General features: G+C 40.5%; 1 protein-coding gene across 17 annotated transcripts in view; it reads left to right on the top strand.

Annotated features, from left to right (window-relative positions):
- The window catches only part of TRDN (triadin), a 502,784-nt gene that overhangs the window by 126,921 nt on the left and 358,274 nt on the right, over nucleotides 1-17,589 (top strand). For all 17 annotated transcript variants that reach the window (XM_067010670.1, XM_067010684.1, XM_067010683.1 and 14 more), the window contains one exon: nucleotides 2,395-2,454. In XM_067010670.1, the coding sequence (XP_066866771.1) occupies nucleotides 2,395-2,454 (60 nt within the window). The remainder of the gene's footprint in view (nucleotides 1-2,394; nucleotides 2,455-17,589) is intronic.

Genomic DNA, 17,589 nt, shown 5'->3' with positions numbered 1-17,589 from the left:
TTCTTAACTTTAAATATTGTAAAAATACTCTCTATCTTCCTATTGATATGTTGGTGCCATTAGAATGCAACTTCACAGCATTATTTAAATATAAAAGAAACCTACGTAGTGTAACTCAATTTTCTAGATTAAAAATATTAACCTTCTTTGAGTTCATAGAGATTTTCTTTTTTAAATTAGAAACTTGTAGGACTACTGGTGCATTAATTAAACAAATGACTTTGGATCCAGAAAATATTGGTATAAGAAATATAAGCATTTTACTTTGGTAATAATTTGGTAATAGCACCATTACACTCTTAGCATTCAGTTAAAGAAGAATCTCTGAAGCATGAAGATTTTAATTAATTCAATAAACTATTCCACATATTATGTATATAAACATTCTATCACAACTTGGGGCAGAGCACAATATTTCATTTTGGGGGATAGTCCAAACGCTTCAAATTTCAAGAAGTCCCTGCATTCTAAATTTCTAAGGTACATACTTTCTCCATTGCTGTTGCTGAGGGCTATGGTACCACTAGAAACGTTGTGAGAAAAGAAATTTTGAGCAATTTTAGATCAATGATTCTGAAAGTGCGGTCTAATCTGATTCCTCTGGGGAATTGGTCAAAAATGCATATTCCTAGGGTCCAGACCCATTGAATTGTAAGGGGTTTTTTTTTTTGCATGACTAGGCAAAAAAATCTGCATTTTAACAAATTCCTCATCTTTTTGATATTTAAATTGCCCTTTGAGAACTAATTCTAGAGTTGTAGGAAGGGCACATCTAAAACGATCAGTCACGTTAACTACTGAAACAAAGGAGAAGTCCTGCTGATTTTAGGAAGTCCTCCTTGCCCAACCTCAAGTTTGCCATTTAAGGGAAATGCAGTTTTTCATCTTAGAGTCAAATGGCTCATTCTACAATTTTGCTAAGGAAAAGGGTTTTGCCCAGAAAAGAGAAAATACTCCCTACCTTAATCTTCTCTCCTGTATCATAGGATTCCCAGGTTCTGGGATCAGAAACCCCTGTTATAACTGCCAGTACATTGAGGAGCAAATAAATTCTTGGGCTGATCTGAGAGCTAACTCCCTCCCACCCCCCACCTCACTCGTGGGAAAGTGTGACCCAATTCAACAATCAAAATCCATGCAAATTTTTGAAACTTTATGAGTTTTGGCCAACTCATTTAGGTACTAATGAAAAGAATTATATTTTTACATCTTCTGCAATAAGTACATTTTTTCAAAGGTGGAGTCTCATAAAATGGATTACTCTAAAAATACTGTAAATACTCTAAAAACAATGAGGTTTACAAAAATCCCAGTGTGTGTATTTGTATAGTTACAGGTTTCGTTATTTCATAGGTTTGATATACATAATTTAAAGCGCTTAAGGGTAGGTCATGTTGTATAAATTCAATAAACTCTCTTGATCCTAAAGCTGCCTTTGGATTTATTGAATTAATAAGATGCCTGTTTAGAAACATTAAACTGTAAATCATTTTGAACAAGATTCATTTAATAATCTGCAAGCTTTAAAGAAGATATGGTAAAGCTTATAGAATGATTCATCAACTGAAATTTGGATTGGAATGACCTCGGCAGAATCTAAAGTTATATGAAAATTTAAATTTCAGTGCAATGTCTTTAATTTAGAAGGAAATGAAAAAACGAACTCCTGAAATCATTTTTGACAAAGTCTGCCTCACAAGCTCAAATCCTATGTTGTTTCTCTCTTTTTTTTTTTTACTTTTTCCATGGACCATATACTAATCAAGATCATAAGATGATCTTCTAATAAAGATTACCCAATCAACTACTTTAAGAATGATGTTATTTAGTGCTGTAAGTCTGTTCTTCTGGATTTCCTCTTCTAATTGAAGAGAATCTCCACGTAGAAGACCCCTGACAGGTTGCAAAGGGGTTAGCCCTCCTGCTTGCCTTTTCAAAAAACATTCTGTGGCTTCATTTAAACAATGAGGTGAAGGGTTGGGAGTGAATATTTGGTAAAACATTCCAAGTTGGAAACAATTTCCTCTTGTGAAACTTCTGTTTCATTACTGGAAGTATATATACAGACAATGAGAAAAATTGCTTGAATATGATGACTAATAATAAATTTGATGAAAAAGGTTTTGATTTTTAAAAACAACCACTATAATATTACTCTGAACTAGTCTGTTTCAATTTTTAAGGTTATTCTTTTTGTATGGAATAAATGGAAACTTAAGTTTATTATTTTTCCCGTGTTTTCATATATGTGCAAATTATTCCTTCACAGAAAATATTGTAGTAATTAAAATAGAATTATGCTACTTTGTTTTGTTAAGCCATCTTTCCCTAGGAAAAAAAGAAAGGTGTCAATGACATTTTTTTCACTGCTTTTTTTCTTTCTACTTTTGTCAGATCAGTATGCATTCTGTCGATATATGATTGACATATTTGTCCATGGGGATTTAAAACCAGGTATTCAAACAGTCCTTGTATTTGTCTGTTTTAATAGTCTGTTTCTAAGGTTGTCTGTTTTTTATGTACTAAACTGTTATGCTCATTTTTAAAAAACATTGCATAATGCATGTGCAGATCTAGAATAAAACCAATGAAAACCAGAAGTAATAACTGGCATTAGGGCCTTTAATATTACTTGCTACGACTGCATGGCCTGTTGCAAATGAAGTCAGTTGAAAGCAAAAAAGTGCCAATATCTTTATATACAAAAAATGCTAATATCTTTAATAATATCTTCGAGTGAAGAGGTGAATCATCTTATTTTATTCTTGGTAAACTTAGAATAAAAGACATGTGACAATGAAAGCATTCTTCTTATTTTGGTAGTGAACACAATTCATATTAAAATCCATCATATTTCAAATATTTAATCTTTTTTTATTTTCTCGCTTGCATATGATCTTGGGTTAACCACTCCAGAGAACTACTATTGATGCAGATAGTCAACCTTGGAGTTAATAGTCAACACAGTGGGGAAGTATTTTTACTTAAAGGAATTTCTCTACCATCTCTCCTGTCTTAAAATGGTGCCCAGAGTGTAACAGGGGATTCTTTACTAACATCTTAATTAAGAATTAATTTGATCGCTTGTACTCTGCCTTTTTCAGAATTAAACACTGATAGTCTATGTTCATGTTTGGGGAAACATTTCTAGGAGGATGGTATTGTTAAGGTAGGAACTAATTTACATTAGAATAATTGAAGCAAGCTGATTGTTTAAAGCAAACTATATTTTGTTTTCTTAACTATTTTTATGGAAATCGTTCTAAAATGTACAAATATAATTCATGCATATAATGGCAAACGGGCATGTTATATCTAAAATATATATATGACACATCTAGGTCCTGGAAAATTAGAAGATCATGAGAACTTTGGCTCTCAGGAAAACTTAATTTTAGTAACTTATTCAAGTTAATTTCTTCCTCCTCTTCCACTTCTTTTTTTATTTTCTTATCCTTCTTTTTTAACTTTTTTATTGGGTTAGAAACTGAAATGAGGAGAAAAACACTGAAAAATAAAATTTTACTCATTTGGTAGACATGATTAATGTTAACGTATGTGTATAGTATCATAATAAAATTAGATGGAAGCATTGAGGAAAGTAGTTTAATATAGTGAAAGGAGAGGACTTTGGACACAAATACAGATATAATTCTTGACCCCATCCCTTTCTAGCCTTGGACCTTCAGTAAATCATTGAACTCCATCTGATCTTCAGCGTTCATACATTGGGATTACAGTAATAAACTTATGAAGTTGTTGATAAAGCATCTCCTAGATGCACAACAAAGTGCTATTATAGCTTTATTCTCTAATTCATGTGTTTCACCACAGCCCGTCTGGGCGAGCATCCCACATAAAGTGAACGTATCAACATTGACAAGTCCCTATCTCTATATACCATTAACTCAGTTTTAGGTGGCAGGTTGTTGCCCATTTTGTTCAGCTGTGATGGTTTAAGAAATTCACACTCTACACATATTTTGCTTTTTTAAGAGACCAAATCTTGAATATATCAATTAACTATTTACTTACACACAAGGTGAATCTATTTTCTTGATGAGCATGAGTTTTTAAATTCCATCATCTGAAGAAAATAATGTGTTCTTTGTTCCACTTAAATTACTCATAGTAGCTACTAATTGATTATACACTACAATTTCTAAGAGAATCACAGGGCACAGATAACGGTGCATTATCACAGGCAGTGAGGGATGTTCACAGTTTTGGAGTCACAATGCCATTCGTTTCTTTCTGAAAATTCAACAATGGATTAAGGTCAGAAGGACCGGAAAAAACACCTCTGCATGAGTTCAGGAGAATTTTGCTGTTGTTGGGGAGGAAGGAAACTTTCCTTTACCCTGCTAGTTTCTTCTAGCTGCTATAAGAATTGAATTGACATGAGAGAGCTTAACAGGAGAAAATCAAATTATTTCATAAGCATAGGAACCCTACATGAGAGGGTCAGAGACAGAAAGGTACAATGAGGTATACATTGCTATCCTGAACTAAGAAATGGGATAGGGGCCCGAGGCTCTCAAGGGCAGGAGCGTAATTCACAGGACAATTTTTAAAGGAGCAGATATTGGTCAATTAGATGTTTGCCCTGCCATACAGATGGGGCCACTTACATATAGTTCTGGTAATAACTTTTTTTTTCTGGGAAAAATCCCCAATTTAAGTCCTTGTAGGTAGTTAAGGGAGGGGAAGTAGTTTCTCTTGAACCTGTAGGATCTGTGTTGCCCTTGCTCAAAATAATCCATGTGCCAAAGTGGCACATCTTGGAGAGGTCTGTTCTGAACCCCCAGGGTTCCCTCCTTTGGAACTTCCCCAAGAAGTTTCACAGTTCAGAATTTGAGTTGGTAGATTGCTCTATCTCATTGAACCAGTCTCTTGGTCCTGAGAATAGGTCATCTCAGTGAAACAGTTGTGTCTCATTTCTTGAGGCTCCTAAAGTTAGGCCTATTGTGAAAACAATCAGATATTTAATAAGAGACAAGCGTATAGAAACAAAAGAAAAATAATAGTTGTGATTGGAATAGACTATCGGCCCAGTTTCTGAATGCAAGCAGTTGAGAAAGTTTCTAGGCATCCAACTTGAAGCATCTTCAGATGGAGTGGGGGCAGACAGTGACGATCTGATAGATTTTTTCAGGTTTGCAGTTTGAATATGTCTAGCGATCTTTCTGATTGGCCATAGTAACAGGCATGAAGATTGTCAGTGCATGAGCTGTTATGGTGATTTCTGTGAAGTTTATATCAAGTTGTCCAGCTTTAGTTTGCATGGCTTTGGGAAAAGGGCAGTTTTAGTTCTCAGCGATTCCAAATCAAAATTTGGAATCGGGCTTCTCACTGTTGCGGCCTCTCCCGTTGCGGAGCACAGGCTCCGGACGCGCAGGCTCAGCGGCCATGGCTCACGGGCCCAGCCGCTCCGCTCCGTTGCATGTGGGATCTTCCCGGACCGGAGCTCGAACCCATGTCCCCTGCATTGGCAGGCAGACTCTCAACCACTGCGCCACCAGGGAAGCCGGCTGCAGATGTTTAAAGGGTTCAGTGGGAGGCGGTCTGAGGCCTCTGACAGGTCAGACATTGCTGGTAGACTGTTTTCACAAGTTCATAGAAGTCTCCCAAGCAATGCATATTTACAATTTGAGTAATATTAAATGCACTATGGTGGGTGAAGGAATACAGAAACCAAAAAATGGGGTTTGCCACAGAGCCACAAAGAACAAGTGGCCATTTTGAATTTCCTGTAGCCCTAAATGTTTATATAATTTTCAGCTATTGTTTGCCCATATTTACTTCTCTGATTCAGGAGCAACTATTAGCATGTACAAGGACATTGGAATGGCAAAATTCTGGCAAGAAGAGGTCTTTTTTTTACATTAACATTCTGTGGATTGGCAAATTTATGAATATATTTCATAATTTCTAAAGACGTATGCTACTTTATAGTACAATCCTTAGATAAGGCAGAAGACATGTTTACTAAGAAACCCAAACATCTTTAGTTTCTACATTATAAAAAGACAAAAGTAGATAAAACTATGTTGAGTAATTAATGCTCAATATTTTATCTTATTTGGAAATGATCTAGGTATTCAGTGAATTTCCATTATTTAACTTAATTTAGCAAAACTCTAAGGTTTCAAGTCACCAGAGAGATTTGAGAAACTAAGTAGTCATATCATAAAACAATCATTGTTTAAAAGTTATCTAAAAATTCTTATTCATTTATATCCATTCAATACATTTGTTCTTAACAATCATACTTAGATTACTCATGAAAATTTTAGAGAACATTAAAGCAATTAGCCATCATCTGAAGTTGTTTCTGTTGATGTTGTTTGTCTGGCAAGTTTAGTACAGAGGTAATCTGACCTTATTTGACTTTTAGTAAACCCCAGTAGAACAAACGTATAATACTGTGCTTAATGCTGATAATTCTAAAGGCATGTCTGTATTAACTAAATGGACAAACTTAAACTAGCTTTTATTTACCAAAAGTTATCGTAGTTCTCGTGAACCTGAAAAACATTTGGGTTAGTTTCTACTATATCTTTGAGAGTATACTTAAATAGCACTTGTGTGTTTTTAAGCCAGTTAAATTGAGCTATTTTATAATTAATTTTGGTAATACCACTCAGAGGCAGAAAAATGCCGTGTCTATAATATACATACATAAACATATAGATAGACATAAAAGAGATACCTTATAGTTTTCATTAAAAGTGTTTTTTGAACCAGAATTTTGGGCAAGGGTGCTTATACAGCAATTTGTATTTTAAAAGCCCCCTTTCCATTTTTTTAAAAATTCAGTATTAAGAATTGGAGATGGTCTAGATAAGAGTTCCTAGAGAGATTACTAGCCTTTTGAGTTAAATAGGGGAGGTTTTGGGGATCTATGGACAGGAATGGGTGGAATGTGAACTTCCTCTAGAACTGAATTTCCAGTTTTGCCAAGATTTGTAAGATCGTAGGCCGAACAACCATCCAACTACATCATCCTCGATGTGCTACTTTATATCAGGGAGACTTCTGACTATGATTTAAATCAAAACATTTTTATGTTCTGCTCAGGCAATTTTGTTGGCATGTCCAATTAATATTGCTTGAAGGGTAGATTGTTTTACAAAACTAGGTGGGGGAAACATTCCCCAGTAAGATACGATGACCATCCCCATAATACAATCAGGTAAAAGAGATGCAATTGTTTTGTATAAAGCCCGTTCAAATATATCAATTCTACTATAAAATTTTATCTTAATTCCATTAACTTTTACATTACTAATTATAGCCTCCATTAAGATTTCATGAGTAAGTTTTGGTTTTACAATATTGGGTAGGGGAAATTTTCCCAGCCAGGCATAATATTATTCCCATAAAACATTCAGGTAAAGTTGGCATAATTTCTTTACATAAAGCTTTTTTAAAAGATTCAAATTTTTATAATCCTATCAACTCTTACATTTCTATATTCTATCAATCGAAATGTAGCCTGAGTCAGAACTTCATCAGTGGGTATTGGTACCGGTTCGTAGGGTTACCATATCAAGGGGTTCCTGGAAACTTCTATTTTCTATCCCCAGACCATTTTAGTCACTCTTCTGCAAAAGGCTTTGGGCCCCAATGAGGGGTTAAGCCAAGGAATCCTGGCTCCTTTGTCAATCTTTACCTTGATTAACTGGCCTGTTGCCCCTAGTGATTGCTGATCACAATTCTCATAGTAATCGATGCCTTTCAGCTTTTCAGATTTCTCCAAACTGGGATAAATAGACGAACTTATTTGGATTTCTTTAATGTTGGTGGATGAACAGGGAGTCACTTTGGCCACCCAGCCTTTGGCAGCGCTATATTAAAACCTTTATGGTAACCCCATCAATGTCTTTTATTCATCCTGATGCTGGATGGCTTTATTAAAGGTTCAGGGTCTTGTTCTACCTGTCCAAAAAGAATTTTGGACAAGGAATGCAATGGAAAACACACAGAGACTGAAGCATAAAGAGAAACAAAGAAGCAGTTTATTAAGAAGCGAAAGTATGCACTGCGAGAAGAATGTGGGTGTCCTCGAAAGTGAGGAGCGCCCCGCGGGTTTTCTGATTTCCCCTTTTAATTTCATCTTAACCTTTGAATAGGCACGAGTTTTTTCTATTAGGTGCAGAATATTCATTGATGAGAAAGTTGAAGCGGGGCGATGATCACATCCATCCATTCTTGTGCACTGGGCTCCTGAAGCCATCACACGTGCATCCTGAGAGCTATTTTCCCTTAAGGTTTCCCTTACCAGTTGAGTGCCACCCTGCAACGTTGTATAGTGGTCATTTGAAGCCTGGACATTTTTACTGCACATGCTCGGTCTTGCTCCGTGGGTTTTGTGATCAGGGTTCCCTATTGAGGTGTCACAAAGCTTAATCCAAATCTAATTTGTGTTCTTGTGGCTGATGCCATTCTTCCGTGTTTCATGATCTCATTAAGTGCAAGACAATGAGGTGGCTTTGCCTTTTTCCCTAATGCCTATACATGAGTGTCACCGGAGAATAGGTTCTTGTCTCATCACAGAAAGTATTCACAGAGGAGACAGGAAAGTCAAGAAAGCAAAGCTAGGATTTATTTAAGCGATAGGATGCTCTCAAAGGAAGAGCAGACAGTGTCAGTTGAGTAGCTGTGCTGTTTACAAGATGTATGGCTTACTGTCATTTGGCCCCTGTCCCCTTTCTCTGTTTATATCTAGCTATCTGCTTTCTCTAACATTACCCCTTCAAGGAGTCTGGACCCTTAAAATCTTTTAAGGGGTAAAGGGTCGGTCTATCTTCTGTAACTGCTTCAACCTGAGCATGGGCGTTGTCCCTGCTGCCTGTGGGTGCAGATCTCCTCGCTGTTGGTCAGAGATAGGGGTCTTGGGGTTTTTACAGTGGTGGAGATAGAGTGGGCAGTAGAAGAAGGCAGCAGCCTTGTCCAGTGGATGTTGACAGCCCTCATCTTCAGGTGGGATGAGTTGAAACCCTGTTGCATCGTCATTTGAAGTTGGAGTTTTCTGAAGCCATGGGTTTTTTTTCCCTTGGCACCTCAGGTTCGATACAGTAGCTGTTAACAGGGAGAAATTGGAGTAAATCTGAGTATAGTTATTAGTTATATTAAACATTAGTCCTGAATATTGTCTAATCCCTAGGCTGGCCTTCTCTTGTGTACTGTTAACTATTATTGATATTATGCTTTTATTGTGAGTTTTAGTTTTCTTTATTCCTGTCACTAGGTTCTTCCACCAGACAGTGACATTCCCTACATATTGGATATTGGCAGTCTGGTTGGTGTCTGTTACCCAACTGTGATTACTGAAAACTAGAGTTTGATTGTAGTTTGTTTCATTCAGCCATTGTAATTCTTGTCCCTGGATGCTAATACCAGTAAAACAGAGGCTAGCTTTGCCTAAAAGCTGAAATAGCCTTCCCTCCGGGTTGGAGGAGGGTACCTGTTCCAGAGAGTTTGGCTTCCAGTTGGTTCCTGCCCCAGTCCTTCCTTCCTTACCACACTGGGTGGTAAATGAGAACCCACCGTGTTTTGCTGTCAGCCCCATCAGGTCCCTCAAGAGGTGGGGAGTCCTAAAGGAGATGTACGTAGGTCCTTTGGGGAGGTGTGGTCGTGGGGCAGATCCAGCAGTCAGATTAGTTCCTTTAGCAGTGACATTCATGGTGTCAGATAGTGGATGTTTGTAAGCTGGAGCTGTGACGATGTGAATTACAAGGAGGACCGTTAGGATGGAGTCATGACTTCCTGAGAAGCAGAAAAGCAGAGAAAAAGAGAGTTTACTGGACACGGAGGGTACTGACACCTGAAAGGGAAGTTATTAGCCTCTTTTAAGGTGATTTTTACAGGACTGACAAACTTTGTTTTCCCTGGGGTTCCCTGATCCCAGACCTGTGGATCTATAAGTTGTTTTTTTGTTTTTTAACTTGGGGGAAATATTTTGGGCTGGACTGTCCATAAGGCATAATCCAGCCTTAAATAGGCCTTGGTTTTAATTTTTAGGGCGAATAAGACTGAGGGAAAATCCCTTCCCAATAAGTGGGCTGGGGCATTTAGGCATGAGAAGAAACTCGTGAGTTACAAGGGTCTTTCCCCAGGTGGAAGTGAGAGGGGTGGTGAAGTGTTTTAGCCTTGGTCTTCCTTCTACCCCAACAGCAAAGCAGGTTTTGGGGGCAAGGGGCCCAGTGTGAGAAGTCAGGATAGAGTAAGTGGCTCTCGTGTCCACTAGAAACTGGACAAACTGACCTGCCACGTCAGTGGTCACCCGTGGTTCCTCCCGTGTGATGATGACTGTCTTCTCGGGAGCCTTGGGAGGTCCCAGGTCCCGTCAATCAACCACTGCCATGACTGGCATGGGGGAATTTCCTCACTCCCTTCGGAGCTGGGGGCAGTCCCTCTTCCAGTGGCCCATCTTCTTACAGAGTGGGCATGGCGTCTTGGGTGGAGGCTGGGAACTGTTTCCCGGGTATTCCTTGCTCCAGTGTTTGAGGCTCCCACAGCTAAAACAGGCTCCCTTTCCTGGCTGGGGTCTTCTGGGAGTACTTTTGGGGTGACCAGGAGGTGGTTAGGTCTTGTCATGAGAGCTGCCAAAAGCCGGGCTTGCCATCTTTCCTTTCTCAAGTCATGCTGTTCCTTCCTTTCTTCCTCAGCCTGGTCTCTATTGTTAAAGACACGGAAGGCCATATCAGTAAGAAGGTTGAGAGGGTTTGGGGCTCCATGGCAAGCTTTTGAAGCTTCTGATGGATGTCAGGGGCTGATTGGCTGGTGAAGTGGGTTGTAAATACAGTGTGTCCCTGGAAAGTGTTTGGGTCTACATTCGTATACCCTCTGAGGGCGTTTACCAATCAGGTCTGAAATAGGGCTGGATTTTTATCTTGGCCTTGGGTTATCTCCTTAACCTTACAATAGTTAACAGGTTTAATTATGCAGCAATTCATCCCTTCAGTAAGGCAAGGGATTATGTGGTCCCTTCTAGTGATAGCAGGCTGACCCGGCTGACAGTCCCAATTGGGTTCCCAGTTGGGATCCATTAGAGGTACTGCTGTCATGCCCACAGGGTGCTGATGAAGTTGAGCAACGTATAATCCATCAGCATATTTGACCGTGTGCCCAAATACGGGGTCTTTTCTTCAGTGTAGCAGCAGTGGGAAAGGACAATATTTAGGTCCTTCCAGGTAAGATCAAAGGAGAGAGCCAGTCCCTGGAATTCTTTGGTGAACCGGCTGGGGTCCTCCCAGAATCTGCCCAAGCGAGTGAGGCACTGGTTGAGGTCAAAGGAAAAGGGCTGTGACTCTGGTAATTCCCTGAGGCCTGCCTACTGCTTCCTGCAGGGGGCAAAGCAGCTCTGGCTGCACTTCTGGTACGGAAGGGTCAAGAAGCTTATAGGGCAGGTGAGGGGCTGAAGATGGTAAAAGAGTGTTGGGGCCTGGGCCGTCTGTCTGGGGCTTGTGTTCTTCCAGGGGTGCCACTAGAGAGGGCATTTGTACAGCCTGAAAGGCTCCCAGCTGGCAAAGGTTCCCTAACATAGGACTTGCCTAGCTCCAGGGTCTCTCTTAGGGCCATAAAAGCCTGAACCTAAGGAACTTCTACCCATTTTCCCTGCCTTTTGCAACGATGTCTAACTGTAGGATGGTATTATAGTTGAGGCTTCCATTCTCTGGCCAGGCCTTATCGTCCTCAGTGGGGCAAAGCTGTGTTACAAAAGAAAATGTGCTGTTTTCCTTTTAAAGCATCTAGAGAAAAGTTGCCCCAGTGACTCAGAATGCACTTGAGGGGTGAGTCCTTGGGGATGGAGGAGGTGTTTCCCATAGTTCCTTAAGGGAGAGAGTGCTCTTGTGACAGAGAGGGACACTAGTCTTAGGAGGTCCCGTGGGGGCTCCCTAAGATAGGGCTGGTTCCAGGCCTCCCAGTCCACGCAGTCCATCGACTCTAGCCAAAATGGGGATTAGCTACCCCCTTTATGGCAGTCCTAATGGGGCCTATGTCCTATCCTGGCATCCTTCGTACCCAGGATGAGTGACCTTCCTCGAAGGCTTCTCTATAGATTTTAAGTCCAATGATTAATCCCTGTGTTCCCAGGTATGTTCCCCTGGAACGGACAGCCTCTTTGTTCTAGGACCTATTTAGTCAGGGAACAATCGTATCTCTAAAAGCGGGGTAAGTTTATGAAAATAGGCCCTGGGCCTTAAGGGAGGTGGTTTGTGAAAAAGCTTCTCTTTCCCCTTCCTTTTTGTGGGCAGCGCCCCTCTCAGTCCCGCCCCGCCCCGCCCCCTCCATCCAGTGGGCCACGGCGGAGTGGTGCAGGGCGGGATACGGCAGCACCAGGCAGAGGCACTATGTATCTGCACTTAAGGGGACAGAGGGCCCGGCGGCCCCGTGAGGACACTCCCAATCCATCAACCCGGAGGAGGCAAGCGCAGTGGGGACACCGGGTACCGCTGGGGCTCGTATCCCCTGGGCGTGGCCATGTGCGCTACCCACCCCTGGGCGGGGCCCCTGCCTCCTAGGGCGAGGCGCGGAGCGAGGGCAGGTACAGGCCCAGTTTAGGGGAGGGGGCGGAGCCCCGGGAGCGCGCACTGAGGCGGCGGCGAATGCCGGCGGCCTGGACGCGGTACCACCACTGTAAGCGCCACCTGCGACACCCAGACCGCCTGCGGCCGAGGTAGCTCCCGAGGGGACTGCGGCACCGCCTCTGTGCGAACTCTCCTACAGTCTGAGTGAGGCTGCATTTTATATCGCCACACAATTGAACCCGAGGACCCTTAGTTAAATGGTGGATAAGGCAAACCCAGAGGGCAAAGCTCCTGTTCCGGTCGCTAGCTGCCTGTGAGAAGGGCTGGAAACTTTTCCTGACTTGCCCCGCACAATGAGAAGTGCGAGAACTAGAGGTGAGGTTGGAAAGTGCCTGGCAGATTTATTTCCCCCCATTTCCGGCCGAGTAAGGCGCAGAAGGAAGAATGGAAGGAGTGAGATAGGGAGGCAGAGACGATAGGCGTAGTGTTATGCTTTCACCTGTGTGCCGAAAAGCCTTGCGTGGCAATTGCCTCGAGGTGGGCGGACAGACCTATCCTCTCTCCAGTCCGTTCCACGTCTGACTCATTCTCTTGAGGGGGAGTTCTCGTGGTGAGTGTCCTAGTGGCTTTTACAGCTGGACCCACGCGCACATCATGGCGGCAACTGGTCTGAAAAGGGGACAGACAGTGAGAGATGAGAGAAATGGCGGCAAGTCAGGCAGAGCCTCTCAAGCGCAAGGGAGGCAAGAGGCTGAGGCTTACCGAATTCTCCTGGCTGTTCCTCACCAGAGATGTTTCTGGAGGGTAGGTTTTGTCTCATCACAGAAAGAATTCAGAGATGACAGGGAGGTCAAGAAAACAAAGCAAGGCTTTATTTAAGTCATAGGATGCTTAGGATGCTCTCAGAGGGAGAGCGGGCAGTATCAGATGAGTAGCGTCTCTGAGCTTCTTTTGGCAAGCCGGTTATGTGGGGTGTAGAAATGAAGGGGCAGAATATTCATTGGGGAGGGAGGGTTTTGGGGTCTTATTCCCTGATTTTCATTCCTGAGGGGAGGAGGGATTTTTTTCCTTATTTAATCTTGGTGGGGAGTGTCATGGCATTGGTGCATTATGGGAACTTCTTATCTGCAAGGCTAATTTTATTGTGATGAGAACATACTAAGCAAAAGGTTACCTTGGGATGCCGGAGAGTCCCGCGTTTTCCCACAATTCTTTGTGTGCCTCCAGGACACTTATCACCCGAAAATGTGTGGTTTCCTGTCAGTCTGGAGGTTCCCGCTTTTCTTTGTCTGCTCAAGGACCCCCACTGCTTATTATTTACAACATGTATGGTTTCCTGCCCTTTGGCCCATGTCCCCCTTTCTCTGTTCATATGTAGCTACCTGCCTTCTCTAACATGAGGAGGCTGTCCTTGGGCCCAGTCCTATCTTTCCTGCCTCAATCTCATTTTTAATAACCATCTAAAGACTTCCACGCTACAGGGATGAGTCCTGTGACTCTTCTCTTTCTGATTTCTCTTTGTTCCATCTCTTTCTGTACTTGCTTTATTTACTTTATTTCTTAATAACTCTTTAAAAAATGTCACCTTGTTGGGAAGAGTCCCTTGACTCTCCCCTCAACCTCTTTTCATTATCTTGTTAATTAACATAATATTTTTATTAGCATCTGTAAGATCCATGAGGGAAAGCTGAGACTGCTTCTTGAAACTGTTTTTTTTTTTTTTTTTTTAAATTAGGGGAGTTCTTAAGGCTAGCCATTATATTTGTATTCACTTTTTAATTTGGTCTTTCCATAGATACCAATAAAACATCTGTTTATGATGACAGCTCTCTAAAAATTTACCAGTTTAGAAGTTTTTCCAATTCAGAGGACCCATAACTGGCAAGTAGGGGATCTTAATAGTGATCCAAACCAATAAGTCTTTCTATGGTTTAACCATAGATGCAAGAGGTGTCCCCAAAGGAGAGTGCAAAGAGATGCAGCCCTCATAAGATCCAAAAAGTTCACTCCCAAAAATAATCTAAGAAAGCAAAGATCTTTGTTGCACAGGCAGTAAGGATGATGTAGTGCCTGCACTAACAAAGCAACAAAGGTTGAGAGGAAAATGGCTCCTTATGGACTGGGACCCTTATGATAAACTCCCCTGAGAACCAGCATGCCTGGACAAAGAGATGCTAGTCAAAGCCAAGGTTGATACCTGTACTTAGGACCAACTGGCTACAGCTGCTCTAAATACTAGTCTATTTGACTGACTGGCAAATGCATGTAGGCACATCCACCTTCTATTGATAGATGGCAGAACCCAGAGAGACTATTCTCACTGGTCATAAAGCCAAATGAGCTCTCTGGACCAAGAACCAGACGAAAGGAGACATACAAATTAAAACAGCACCGGTCTCTGGGAGGAAATGGATCAATAAAGTCAAGAGTTCTCTGCCAAATTTACTGGTCACCAAGTACAAGGAACTAGCTCTACAAATATTTTCTCCTGCTAATTAAAAAATTTTTTTTTTTAAAAAAAGAGTCTTAACCATTTGTTAGATGTTCCAGGATCTCTCAGCTGCAGCAGCCTTGGAGGGAGCAGAGTCCAGCAGGGGAAGTTTATGTACCAACTAAAACCAACTGTCTGGGAAGAAGAAAACTTCCCTCTAGTCTTCTAGGTTCTAAAAATTAAATTGACATAGACAGATTAACAGGGAAACATCAAATTTAATTTCATACATATAGGAATTACCTGCCCTGCCCCCCCCCCCCCACACACACACACGGCTCAGATACCTCACATACCAGAGAGTTTCACAGACAGAAGGGTAATAAGAGCTATATATTGCCATCTGAGCTAGGGAATGAGATAGGGGCCTGGGGCTCTCAAGGACAAGAGGGTAATTCACAGCACAATAAAAAGAAAAGCAGGTATTAGGTAATTAGATGTTTGTCCTGCCACACAGATGAGGACACGTAGATAAAAATGATCTCCTATAAATAACTCTTTTTCTGGGGAAAAAAATCCCAATTTAAATCCCTATAGGTTGTTAAGGGAGGGGCAGTAGTTTTCTCTTGAGCCTGTAGGATCTCTGTTGCCCTAGCTCAAAATAATCCACATGCCAAGGAGCACATCTTGGGGAGGTCTGTTCTGAGCCTCCACACTACTAGCCATACAGAACGGTCCCTTCTAAAGTCATATGTAAACATTCTCTAAACAGTCATGAGTTCAAATCTCTAGCACTATGTAATATTCAAACTCTTGAAAATAATTCCCAAGTGCCATGGTTTCAGATTTCTTGATACCATTTATTGACTTTCTAGTTGCCTTCACAATTTATTTCATCTACCTACATTCATGATTTTGAAGGTTTGTTGCCATAATGTATAAGAAATTAAAGAATATGTAATCATTAAGATGCAAAAAAAAAAAAAGAAAAAGAATAGTAGATCGGTATATCTTATCTGGGGGGGTGGAATGGAAGAAGTTAGAGAGTGGAAGCCTGTATGGTATGTGCATTGTTTCATGTAAAAAATTATATAAAGCTTCATAAGTATACAGAAGGAAAATTAATAATATTTTTTTTGTCGGTGAGACAATACATAAGATGAAGTGACAAAGCACTAAATATGGCTTGCATTTTGGAAAATAAGGAATCAGAAACAAGATTTAATCTGGGCATATTAATTTAGAGAAAATGCAAGTGATAGACTTTGACTGACAATTACAGAATAAAACAATTCCTGCCAAATTTATTGCTCTGCATGTATCCAGTATTTATAAAACATTTGTGCTTCCATCTGCTTCTGTTTGGGATTAGTGGAACACCTGTTATTATTTAGTTAGAGTTCATTATTAATTATTGGTAATGAGTTTTTAAAACTACAACTTGATTTTACCCTCTGGGATGAAGTTTCCTTTTTTTTTTTTTTTTTTTTTTGGGATAATATTGTCCCACCCTCAAAAGTAGCCCAAATTACAGTTCAAAACTGAAAAACCTTGTTAAATGTGCTAATGCCATGATGTCTCACGTGTTGCTTTTTTATCTTATCAGATAAAATACTTCTGACTAATATTGTCTTAAAATTTCTTAGCTATCTGAGGATGAACTGAATTGCTCTTTCTCTACAGTAAATATGCAGTATCCTATGGCCAGAAACAATCCCCACCTCAATTACAGGGACCATCTTAATTAGGCAGAATGACCTATAGGGATCAGATCATTTTGTTGTATCCAGTTAAAATTCTCTTATACTGATGCACTCTATATTAAGTTGAAAAATTAAGAAAATTCTGTTTAAACCTGGAAAATTACTGTATGCTACTAAGGCCAAAACTATGAGCAACTGGAGTAGACATATGTCTACAATGTGTAATTTTAGGGATATTATGGACATTGAAGAGCTCCTTTCTTCAAGAAATACTTTCTCTTCTGCCCTTCAATAACTAACAACCCCACCATTAGATCCCCTGAATGTGTAGATATTCAATGTAATAGGATGCATTTTGAATAGCCCCTAACCTACTTTAGGGAGGAGGGAGGGGAAGAGGAAGAGAGGGAGAGACTGAGAGAGAAGGAGAAAAGAGAGAGGTCCCATCTTCACACGGGGGCTGTCCTGAAGCTGATGACCCCCACTTTTCCTCTAGGGCTAAAGTGTCTAGTTGTCATTTTCTTTTTTTAAATTTATTTTTTATTTTTCAATTTCTATTGAGTTATGATTAACTCACAATATTATTATATTAGTTTCAGGTGTACACCTTAGAGATTGATATTTTTATACATTATGACATGATAACCACAATAAGTCCAGTTACCATCCATCACCATACAAAGTTTTTGCAACACTTTTGACTATATTCCCTATGTGTACATTACATCCCCATGACTTGCTTATTTTATACCTGGAGATTTATACCTCTTAATCCCCTTCACCTATTTTGTCCATCCCCCAAACCCCTCCTCTCTGGCAACCACCAGTTTGTTCTCTATATCTATGAGTTTGTTTCTGTTTTATTTTGTTTGTTCATTTATTTTGTTTTTTATATTCCACATATAAGTGAAATCATGTG

Source organism: Kogia breviceps, chromosome 13 (genome assembly GCF_026419965.1).
Source record: "Kogia breviceps isolate mKogBre1 chromosome 13, mKogBre1 haplotype 1, whole genome shotgun sequence".
In the NCBI taxonomy this organism is placed as follows: Eukaryota; Metazoa; Chordata; class Mammalia; order Artiodactyla; family Physeteridae; genus Kogia; species Kogia breviceps.
The sequence above is the reverse complement of the archived record's forward strand: the minus strand, read 5'-3'. Positions and strand labels throughout refer to the sequence as shown.